At 37.2% G+C, this 12,527-nt stretch overlaps 1 protein-coding gene across 1 annotated transcript in view; it reads left to right on the plus strand.

Moving 5' to 3' along the window:
- The window catches only part of ANOS1 (anosmin 1), a 137,440-nt gene extending 125,260 nt beyond the window's left edge, over positions 1–12,180 (plus strand). The window contains exons 10-14 of the mRNA XM_068921409.1: positions 1,507–1,601; positions 4,007–4,178; positions 5,441–5,661; positions 8,552–8,693; positions 9,393–12,180. Of these exons, the coding sequence (XP_068777510.1) occupies positions 1,507–1,601; positions 4,007–4,178; positions 5,441–5,661; positions 8,552–8,693; positions 9,393–9,451 (689 nt within the window). The 3' untranslated portion in view covers positions 9,452–12,180. The remainder of the gene's footprint in view (positions 1–1,506; positions 1,602–4,006; positions 4,179–5,440; positions 5,662–8,551; positions 8,694–9,392) is intronic.
- Positions 12,181–12,527: the final 347 nt, after the last annotated feature.

The raw sequence follows: 12,527 nt of genomic DNA on the forward strand, positions 1-12,527 counted from the left end.
CTGTGCATGGCTAGTATAACATGATTAATAGAGCAGCACAAAGTTTTCAGGTCCCAAGAAGCCAGGTGGCGGATTATATGTCCTGTGTGCTCGTCTCAGGAGAGGGGCACAAGCAGGTGATAGGCAGTAACTGAGTGAACTGGAACAGCTGAAATCAGATGAAACCGACTTAGAAAGGCACTGTGAATATGTGTCTTCTTCTGGCACATCAGGTGGGAAAGCCCAACAATCAAGAAGCAAGTGAAATCACATCCATTTATTTATTTTTAAATGAAAGGAAACAATCACAAGGAGGCTTGTGATTTCTTTATGCATTTGTTTCTGAAAAAATGTTGGGCTTCCAAAGAAGTCATACGAATAATTAGCATCCATGTTGTTATGAAGGCAGCTGCTACACAAATCCATTTCAAGCAGGCTTCTAATCAGTCCTTTTACCAGAATACCATTTGAGTGAGTTTCAGACACTACTTATTTTCTCTTTAATTTATAGTCCTTTCCTTCTGCATCCAAATTGTTCATAGCAGTCTAAAGCAAGATCAGCCCTTAAGGCATCAAAGATATTTGTTCTCCTGCCTGAAACTCACACTCAGGCAGTGGCATGAGGAGCTATGTCATACCAAGTTAATTAGTAATAACACGTATGTAATTTTTCATCCCCTATACATAGATAGAGGAGAACTAAATCCAGAAAAAAACAACAGGAGGTATTTACACTACCCAAGATTTGCACTACTAATTTGCGCTACTAATTTGCTCTACTACACTTCTTTTGTCTAATTCTTTATTGCCCTTTGTTTTGCTTCCTTATGCAATCAGTATTAAGAAAAGCGGCTACAAATTATTATGCCTATCCCTGCAATTATATGGAGAGCTCTCAAAAATTGAAGAATTGGAAATTTGCTTGAAAGTTTATACCACTGATATTGTTGCAAATTTTTCCACTGATTTTAATGGGAGCAAACTCAAGCCTTTGATATTACTCCTAAGAGTGAAGATTAGAATTTTATTTAGTCAGGTACTGAACAGGTCTCGCAATAGATTCTGAAAGGGCAAAACTCAGGGATTTACAGACATTTTCACATATGTTCAGGCACTGATTTCCCAAACAGTGCCAGGCAGCTGTATTGCAATGCTCTAACAGTATGAACAGTCACAGGCAGTTGGCACAAAGTCATTCCTATCATTTGCAGGATGTTTAGTAGCAGAAACACTGACGTATTTTTTTAAATGCTCTTATCAGTAGATGCTTGCTTTTCTGAAAATGTCAGTTCTCTATTTTTAAAGTTATCCCAATTATGTTGATATATGTGTTAAACTAAAATATATTTAGTAAGTATATAACTATAATATATATAATAGTATGTAAGTATATAATATTTTCTCCTTTTTATTAATAGATGCCTAGGAACAAGTGAGGATCCATTTATATTCAGAAAAAAAAGCCAGAAAAGTGGCAAATGCCTGGAGGGTAATTCTAACATATCTTTTCCTCTTTATATCATTTAGATACCAGCATGAATCAATACCAAGTCCACTGGTTACTGGAGTCCTGTGCACGCAATGACACAAAAGGACTTGGGAAAGTAGCTGAGCTGACTAACGTAAGTCTCCGTTCAGCCCTCTGCTGAATAGCTTCTGAGCAGCAAGAGAAAGGATGGTTTTGTAACATAATACAGTAGGTTTTATACCATATTTCGTGAAAAAGAAGAGTGTTTTTGTATTTTCCTCTTGTGCAAAAGCTAAAAAAAGAGGTATTTAAAGTCTTCATTTAAAAAAGATCCATGCTAGGATAAAATCCTTGTTTGTTTGTTGTCGTTCAGAAAACAAAAGCAGGCAAACAAACTTAACAGCTGAGTACCTATATATTTGTACAGCATGGAGAACATGAGGTTTCATTTGTAATTAGGACTGTAGCACTCTAGCACAGTACAAATACTGAGCCATCATAATAGTAATCAATAAACTAGGTTTTCTTTTACACAAGCAGGTAGGTTTCACGTCCTTGTGGAGAATAACAGAATAGAAAAAAAAAGACTATAGGTGAAGAATACTAGAGATTAAATCTAGAAGTAGGACAGATAACAGAGCAATTATTACAGCTTCAGTAAAATGAGAGAAGCTCTATGTAAATACATAAGTTAGCCCGAAAATGTACTGCAGTGACACTTCTTCATACTCAGTTTGTTGGCAAGCCAGTGTCATCCCACTCTGTAACACATTTTTAAACAACATAATGCTGTGATTGATGCTTCACATTCAATTTAGTGGATTATGAAGAACTGAAGAAAATATAATTCACCTTTCCTTCTTACCCTGACCTATAATAACATATCAATTTAATGGAGCTAATGGCATGTAAAAGTTGATTAAATCAAAGCAAATAATTTCTCCTGCAGCAGACTGTTAGCTTCTGAAATTTACTGCTTCATGGGCTCAGCAAAGTGAATTTTAGAGGTAGATTAAAAATGATTGTGACATAATTTTATGATCAGTCATAATATTTCAAGTTATGCACATTAAAGATAGGAAGAAGTTCATATTTAATAAGTTTATTTCCACTAGAGGTCAGGAAAAACTCATTGTACATCTGGCCAGATGCATTGTGGGGTTGGTTCTTTTATTTCCTCTCGCTCATTTTACAGTAATTGGTCCAATCAGCTTTGGGAAACTGTATTTCTTTTGAGGACTCAGAGTTGTTATAAGCAAACAGAAGGAGGCTGATGCTAAAAAAGGTCTGATAGCTAGCTATGATAGGTCAAGGTGGATAAAGGCCTTAGGTTCCTAATGTTCAGTATTTAAATTCTTGGCCCCTGGTATTACAGGCCCTGAAATTAGCCTGGTATTCTCAGAGTGCACTTTGAGAGATATAGATGCATGTGGACCCTCATAAAGTTCATCCAGACCCCCAAATCCCAAGCAGATGTCTGCTCTAATGAGTCAATAGGAAATGCTGGCTACAGAGGATGGCCTGAAATCTTGTCTAAAAGTACAGGCGCTTTATTCAAATAGCAACTTACAATCATTTGTAAAGGAATGGAGCAGGTCTGGCATTTTTTTTTCTTACGAAAAAACAAAATGATCTTGTCACTATTTTAAATAGACGTCTATCTTGTTACGGCTCTTGCCCAGCAGGTGGAAGGCAGGGAATCAGTTCTCTTCTCAGCCCAATCTGTATGTCCCGTTGAAAATGCCCTTCACAGATGAAGTCTAAATTAAACTGGTATGGAATACGCCTGCAAAAAAGAGAGTTGTGCAGAAAAGCACTGTAAATTACTGATTCTAGAGAGAAAGAAAGGTATAAAAGGTCATGAAAGACTTGGAATCATGGCAAGTAAGGTGTTATTGGACATTTTCACAGAAATACCTTTTTTCTCTCAAATTTGATTTATGCTAAATCTTTCAGGCTGTAATTTTCAAAATTACTTTAGACAACATTAAGAATTTAGTAGGACGCTTAGGCTTTTTCTTCTTTAGTTATGTTTAGATGGAGAATTGTAGTTCAACTGTAGAGCTCTTCTTCCTTAACATGCTACATAACAAGGTAGAAGTACTTAAAGTACTAAAAGAAAAATAAATAGTGGTTCCATAATGCCCTACTGGACTTTGTTTGCACTTTAAAGAAGTTAAATGTAGACAAAGCCTGTCATTTACAGCAGCTTAATTTATTTAATTTGATTAGCATTGCTCTCACCCTGCTGTCATTCCAGAGAGACTGTTCAAATGTTAGAAGTTAGTTGCTTTGATGCAGCATGGCTAAGGAACTGTGTAGAGTTGAAGGACATATCCAACTACCATCTTAATACTTGACTATTGAAAATAATCATAACATGAGCAATGTTTGCTTTGTTCTCTGAATAAAAGCCATGCTGGCATGTGTTAAGCATATCAGGAAAATGTTTTATTGGAGAAAGTTTTTCATCTTCTGCCAACTTTAATTTTCTGTTTCTTCTCTTTTTTTTAAGAGAGCTATTTACAGCACGTGCTCTTTTTGTTTTTCTTGTTCTAGGAAAACTACATAATTTTGAAGGACTTGTCATTTTCGTGCAAATACAAAGTAACTGTTTTGCCTGCAAAATCTAAAGGTCGTTTTAAGGCCGAGAGTGTTTTCTTTGTCACCCCACCTTGCTCTACGTTTAAAGAAAAAAACCACAAGCACATTAATTGTCCTGCTGAAGGAGGTAAGGCATAATCTGGAGAACGTGCCAGATAGGTTCAAGTGCCCTTATATAAGAAAAACCCTTTATAAGCAACTCTGAAATGAGATATGAAAGAATCAGAACAAATAAGAACATCGCTAATACTTATGTGGAAAATCAACTAAAATACGGAGCAGTATAGATTTTAGTTACCACATTACTCTTTTGTCAGTTAAGTGATAATTTCAGTGGACTATTTGTAAACATAGGATGATATTTGTTATTACATGGATTTTATTTTTTGAAGGAGGAAGAGTTTCCTACTTATATTCATTATAATGATGGATAATAATTGTAAGCATAACTGTGCTGGCGTGGCCCATCTTGTGAACATTTTGCTACTGATGCGAGTAGCTTTCTCATTTTAATTTAGTTTAGGTTAATTCTCCTTTCAAGTAGCAAATAAAGTAGCTCTTACACCTTTGACAGTGTTGCCACAATGTTAAGTATAGCTAAAGGGTTATGGAAAATCACAGAGTCATAGGGAGGTTGATTGGAAAGGACTTTTGGAGTCAGCTGGTTCAACCACCCACTCAGACAGGGCTGTTGCCAGCACTAGGTCAGGTCAGCTTGCCTTTGCCTAGCCAAGTTTGGAAACCTCACGCTTTAATGAGGGTTGCTCCTCATTGTGAGTCCCTCATAGCTGCCAAGACTCTCTCCTTCTCTGGAGAGTCACCTCAGAGTCCTCCTTCCAACTGCTGCCGCTTGCTGCTGTCCCTGCTCCTGACAGTCTCCGGCTTTACAGTCTTGTTCCTGGGCAACTGCAACAGTCAGCAAAACTCAGGCATATGTTTCTCCTAATTAGCATGCCCTGTTTACTTAACACTTTTATAATGTTCTGGTTTTTGCCTTCATCAAGAGGTTCTGCGCAATATATTCTGTGTTTTCTTGTGGTCCAAAACTGAAAGTTGGAATTGAGATCCTGAAATGTAGAGAAGGAGCAGGATGGTTGACTGTGAATGAGATGTTTATACTTTTACATGGCAATTCTGATGCCTTGGGCTTTCCTTTCTGTCACCTCTAGCTGACAGAAGTTGATTTGAAGTTTGGATTTGGCCCAAAGTGTCAATGGTATAAGATAGGCTTTGGTTAACACTGAGAAATGAGGTGGCAGAAAACTGGCAGGAGCCTGGGTGAGCACAAGAAAAGGAACTCTATCTGACCGTGGTATGTGAAATTATATGAATATTTTTAAACATTCTCTCTCAAAGTTTAGCTTATCTTTTTGCTTTCCAAATTTATAGTGCCAGTTCTACCCAAAGTGTTGGCCAAACCCGAGAATCTATCTGCGTCTTTCATTGTTCAGGAAGGTAACATCACTGGTCATTTTTCCTGGAAGATATCTAAGGCTGTCCTTCATCAGCCCATGACAGGGTTTCAAGTCACATGGGCAGAAGTAACCACAGAAAGCCGACAGAACAGCTTACCCAACAGCATCATTTCACAGTCGCAGATACTGCCAGCAGTAAGTTGTCTGTTAATTTCCATTGCTAGGGGCTTTGTAAGTGTGTGCATACATGGCTTAATCTTTATTTTCAGTGGTGATTCAGAAGTCATACACATTAGTCTCTGGCTCTGCAGGCAAGCTGCAGCAGGAAGTGCTTTAATTTTCCTCCTTATCTGAGATGTATCTCAAGCACAGCTACTCTTCTTGATGACACATCAAACATTTTAATGTGCAAAAATTGTCAGATTAGTGACAATATCTGAGAAGTGCCTGAAGGGAAGAAAAGATCATCTGTGTGGCAACAGATAGTTTTTATTTTCTTTTGATGATCAGGCTATTCTACTTGGTGGTTACTATAGTTTTACTAATTATTCGGTGTCCAGGTTGAGAAACTTGAGGGATTTCAGGGAATTTTCCTTTCCTTTTTGTCACTCCTAGCTCTAGGAAAAATAAAACTCACTTGCCTCCTCTGCTCATATGCACCATTGTCCCACTGACAAATAATTTAAAGGAGGACTAGATTTCACTGTTAATTTAAAGTGTAAGAATGTTTAATTTTAATTCTTCCCTCTATTTTCTTTAAGATGGCTTTTGCTATTTCAGTTCCTCTTGTGGAAGCAGCAGGTCAGAAGCACTTCATTTAAACTCTGTTGCCAGATGCACCAGAGTCAACAAAAGGGCTTAAGCAGCTGGCCTTGGTCCAAAGTCTGTTAAGCGTAGTATCAAGTGTATCAAGGCAATTATTTCTGGAGCAGAACTGGCTGCAAATCTTTTCACATTTGTTTCAGCAAAGAATGCGCAAAATGCTTTCTTGGATGCATCTTACATTCAACAAATTTTCTGCAAATCCAAGACAAGGTTCTCACAATTCTGTCTTAATTCCTAGCAGACTGCCCTAAAGCTAGGGCCTCTATGTGTCAAAGCCTGTTGTTCTGGGAAAGAGCAACAAAGCGGACTGTGGACACTTAAAACTACGAGGCCAGCTACTGTGCAGTGAGAGTAGGTGTTTTGCTCCAGAGTTCAGGGGTGCTAAGTAGTATAGACCCAAGATGGTGCACACCAATTCATTCGCTACCAAAGTTCACCCCTCAGTCCCAGGTGGGACCACAGTGGATACAGCCTTGCTCCCTTCAGCAATCTGCGTGGCAGGATTACCTTGATTTAGTTACTCAGTCGCGGGCCTCTGGCTGTGAACAGCCAGTTTAGCACAATAATAAAAGGTGACAAACAATGAGATGATACTTTTCACTGCAGTTTTCATCTTTTTTTTTTTTTTTTTAGGAGCAGGAGTGTGTTTTATTCAGTATTTCTATTTCTTTTTTAAGCTTTTGGTCCAGTTAGGTCTGAAATAGGTATTACATTTAATTTAAAACACTCCTTTACATTATGTTTTGTTTTAAATTTTTACCTGTTTTTCTCTGTTTTTACTACTGTAGAGCCTGGAGATTTCATTTACGTAATTATCTGTCTATCTGTCTGTCTATCTACCTGTTTATTTATGGCAACTGGTTAACTTGCAGAAAACTGTGATTTGGGTTGAAACACGTCCTACCTCTCAGAGGAATCTTGTCATCACCAGAATGTAGGGTATTTTATGGTGAGGATCATTCACTCATTCTTGTTGGTAGTCTCTGACTGGTAAAAAAATTAATATTTACACAATCAGGGGCTGAAACACAAAGGTCTCAACTCCCGGAGGATCATCTCAGTCATTATGAGTGAGCATCTGAGTGAGTGTGATGTATGCATTCCTTGCTCTCTCCTACCCATTAAGTATTTTATATGATGTGGAACAGCTTTAGCAAGGTGTGTATTAGCAGCTCTATCCTAGAATATGCAATAATTTGACAGTAAAAATACACTTTTCTCTCTACCTTTTCTCTCTCTCCCTCACCCTTTACTTTTTGGTCTGGCAATCAAACCAAATTATCAGTTATTCTCACAACCCTACTTATGTCCCCCTGCTGTTCACTCTGTTTGGTGCCTGCCAGAAGAATTTGCCATGCAAATTCCTGGCAGGCTTAGTCTGGCTGATGGGAAGAGCGTGCTGTCTGTTGGCACACTGCTCAGTGTCACTGACCCGCCAGATGATTTCTGGGATGGGTCCACTGGGTGCTTGTCAAGTCCTGTTCAGCTTGAAGTAAGCTGAATCAAGACTTTGATTCCTTAATGCTCTTCAGTCTTTAATCATAGGTATGCCCATTTGGGAACATTTATCAACTCACTCTGAAGTTATTTTGTGTAGATTTAAGTGACCACACAAGGTATACAGCAGTGAAGAGTAAGGCCGAGACTGATATTTCACAACTCACTATCATACCAGAACAGAACAGAAGGGCAGATCCTCATGGTATAACTTGGGACAAATCTGCTGAAATCAGTGGAGCCACGTTTATTTTCATTAGCTAGAGCAAGGGAGACTTCTGAAGTGCCATGAATTTATTTACCAACCAGTAGAATTTACAGACAGATCTAAAATAAAAACAAGTTTATTCAATGAACTTGTTTGTTAAAAAGAATGAATAGAAAATTAAAAATAATATTACAATGATGAGCATATCAATTTTTGAGAACGCTGAGGAAGGCCTTAGAATCTTAACATTATGATAAAAAGTATCATTTAGGAAAGGAAATCTACTGACTGCACAGGTGGGCGCTCAGAACTAGCTTAATTTCAATTCATGTACTCCAGTCTTTTATCCATGTATTCAGAGGCAAAAAATTCAAAATAAACCTACTCAACCAAATAATAGGTATGTTAAATCTTTTTAACAGAATTTTAAGAAAATAATTTCTGAGTGCTGAGAGTGACAGGGCCTGGTTAACCCACTGATTTATGTGACTAGAGCAATCATGTTTTATTTTTTGATGCTGTGAGAATTAATTTACTTGATTTATTTATTTTCAGGATCATTATGTACTGACTGTGCCCAATTTGCGACCATCAATGCTGTACCGATTAGAAGTTCAAGTGCTAACAACTGGTGGTGAAGGTCCAGCTACGATAAAATCATTCCGAACACCTGATCTTCCTCCATTTTCACCCCACCGTAAGTAGCACCCCATTTTGGTGTGTGATGAGATGTTATAAAACTTCAGTCTTCCACTGTAAACAGTTTACTCTGGCCTTGGAATCTTTACTGATTCCAGTAACATTCCATATGCTTCACATATATTAACATATTATTTTTTCCATATCTGTCCATGGACAGTGATGGAGGCACATGGAGTTTTGCTCTCATTCAGTCTCTGTGGTCTGAGATCTGCCATTCGTGCAACCACAGTTCTTTGGCTTACGTCTGTATGACTTGGGATTCAAAGCTGGTCTGTCCTCCAAATACTATCTAGGCCTGGGATTGCTTAGTTTCCAAGATTAGATTTTCTTGGGGGCATTCAGTCCAGCATGGCTATAGGCCTGATAATATTTCTGAATCATAACATACCTCTCAATGGCTATTATTTCCAGCATTTTAAAAGTTTCTGATAAGTAAAGCTCAGTGTTGTTAAACCCAACAAAAATATAATGAATTAGTCCAGGAGTCATATCAACCTGAGTCTGTTTGTCCTTTCACAGTCCCACTAAAGGTGTCTGGACTGAACATGCACATACTTGTCAGCACAGGCAGATCCCTTACAAGCTGAAGGCGTATGGGAGGCCTCATGAGACCTTTTCAGTAAAAGCTGAGTATGGTTGCATCACACGTTCAAGAGTTAATGCATGCATATTTTCCTTTTTTTTTTTTTTTTAGGACCTCATCTGAAGCAACATCATCCGCATCACTACAAGCCACCCCCAGAGAAATATTAGACTGTTTCAGGTGATTACACAAATAACTGAGAGAAAAACTGAGCTCCCACATGAAGGTTAGAAAAATTGCACATCTGTAGGAGCAATGAATCCAGTTTTCCAGTAGAAGTTACCATCCTGTAGGATCTATATCTACTTCTATGTAGTTTAGCCATGAAGAATTGTATTTGTACCAACACCAGGATGAAATATACAGCAAGTATCCTTTCAATACCACCACTATACAGTAAGCTGAAGATTGCATCCAACTCAACACTTGTGAGAAAATCAAAAGTGTGTTCTTCATAATGTTTTTGTATTCCTAAGTTTAAAGCAGATTGAAAGGTATAGAGTGTATACAGCTTTTTATCCTATTGACTTTAATGTTAATATTTGAGAAGTTGTCCTGTGATGTATACATACTTCTGAACACTGGAGGCCAGAACATCAGTGTATTAAATTGATATCTTTTACTTAAAGCTCCGCATTTTCACCAGCTTAAGTCCTAGTATATTTCTGTAGCTCTTTGCTGTTAGAGAAGATCTCTGTGTGCCTGAAATAAGGACATAGGTGAAATTAGTCAATATATAATAGTTGCAGAATCACTGTAAAGGAGAATAATGATACATGTACATAGTCAACCATCTGTTCTGAGGCATGGAGATCTTTTATTAAAATAGTTAATAGCTGAAACATATACAGGGTAGTTGTACCATTGTAGAGAGACAAGTGGCAATTAACAGCAATTGACTTCTGCTAGTTGATGGAAGAATGACTTCTAAAATCCTACTTCTAATTTTTTTGGTTATTATCTTGAAGAGAACCCCCTCAAAACCTAAATACTTAACATTAACATTTAAGAAATGGAAATTCTGAGGCACGTTTATTGTTCAAGTAGCTGTAGAGCTACTTTCTGGCTTCTTTGGCTTTTGACGCACATACCTCTTTTCCCCATGGATCTTTTGAACAGAAGGATGGATGTACTGGCTCCATGCTATTCTGCTTGTAGAAAGAATTATGTGACAATATTCTGGCATCTGGAAATCATTGGCTTATAGTTTATTTGAATGCATTTTTCAAATTTAGGCAGAGGGTGTCCTTTTTAGCCATAAGGGGATGCAGATTGCCATATTGTGCAGTATAAACTGTCTAGTATAATTTGCCACACAGAGAGACATCCTTTGAAAGTAAACAGAAACTGCTTGGATTTATTATCAAGAAGGTGGAAAATATCTGACAATAAACATTGTCCATAAAAGTACTCATAATCAACTTCTAATGTTCAAAATGCTCCTGCATTCTTTGGCACAGATTCCATTGCTCCCTGAATCATCATATGAGGCTAACATACCTCAAGCGCTCAGTAGTGAAAATTGACAAGGTAGCCACTTTTGTACCTTCTACCAGCAGATGCCACAAACTCACCTTTACGTCATACCTGCCTGAGATATTCCGTGAGAGGAATTCAGATTTTAGTTCAGTTATTTTTTCCTTCCCACAATGACAAATCTGATTTGAAGAAAAGCAAATAAAGTGACAAGAAGTACGTGACTGAAACTGAGGATCATAGTTATGATTATCATTGTGGAGCACTCACAAAATAATAAAATATAGTTTGCCCCATACTGAAGATGTTTATGGCTTTTGCTGCATGTGGATTGATACCACAGAGGTTCAAGAGGACTGAACTAATTTCTGATTGCTTGCTCATTCTATTTTTTTCTACATTTCTGTCTTCTCTGTAAAGAACTTTTCCCCCCTCGCCATTCTCTTTCCACTTCACTTGTTGTCTTTTTTTGATATGCACCCAATGACAATGAACTTTTCCAGACAATTTGTATGGCTATGTGGTTTGGGCCTTTAAAATATTAGGGGCTATGGAGCTTTTAATTCCTTCCTCTACTACTGTGTCATGTCCTCTTTTCCAAAATATATGAACAAATAAACAGATGATCTCTTCTTCACAAAATCTCTGTATTAGGATTATTTTCAGTTTTGTCAGAAAGGCAGAGTTTCAGAGATTTTTGTGTGGCTGAGAAAGTTTCATGTATGCGTATACAGCAGATTTTTACAAAGAAAAAACATAACTTGAATCGGACTAGTGTGCAGCACTGCTTCAGTATTTAGATTGCACGAGACATAAGTAAGGATAAAAGAAAGCTCCGTGTTGTTCACTGAGAGAAAGATTCAGTGGTATCAGGACAAGTAATTACCTCAGGCTTCTTTGAAAACTTCTGTCCAGACTTTTCAATCAGAATCTGTTCAAGTTATGCTGGAGCAAATCTGTAGTGACTTGATTAATGTTAATGAAATTATACTGCATTCATAGTGACTTGCTAAGCATAGAATATGAATGTCGATCTTTATTACAATGATGCCAAACCTAGTTGGAGATATACTGGAAGTTAGCATCCCTGTGTGATCATATCAGTCTTGATTGCTGAGTGGAAGCCATGTTCTTCTGAAATGGATCAAAATAATTGCTCTGTTTGCTGACGTTAGTCTCTTTTTGAAACATTCAATTTTAAAAAATAATAATATATTTTTGAAAGAGATAGAGGATTTTTCCTTATTAAAGTAGATTCTGACTATCAAAAAAATAAAAAAAAACTGATAGAGTGAAGTGTTATACAAAGACCATTAAGATGTAAAGTTAATTTTTCCTTCTTCAGATAAGCTTATTATCTCACCTTTCAACTGTATTATCTCACCTTTCAACTTTTCAAAAAAAAAAAAAAAAAAAGGCCAAACCAGGACCAAGCCTATGCATGGACGTTCAGCATTCAGTTCCCAAATGTGAGTGATTTTTGATCATTCTTTGAATTTAATAGTACGTATTTGAAGCGTTTAGTGCCTAATTCATTAAGCCTTGTTTACTGAATTGTACAGGGTATTGTCCTAATTAGCTAGCTTAAATCACACTGAGCATTTAATTCAGCAATAGAGTTGTAATTCACCACTTGATTTATAGTTAAAGATTTATTTTCTCAAACGATATTGTGTAATACAGATTTAATACAGATATTGGGATGTTTATAGATACTCTGCACCTTTACACTGATGTATTATTTGCTATGTATGATTCTGATGGATTTGT

The sequence above is a fragment of the Struthio camelus genome, chromosome 1 (genome assembly GCF_040807025.1).
Source record: "Struthio camelus isolate bStrCam1 chromosome 1, bStrCam1.hap1, whole genome shotgun sequence".
NCBI lineage: Eukaryota > Metazoa > Chordata > Aves > Struthioniformes > Struthionidae > Struthio > Struthio camelus.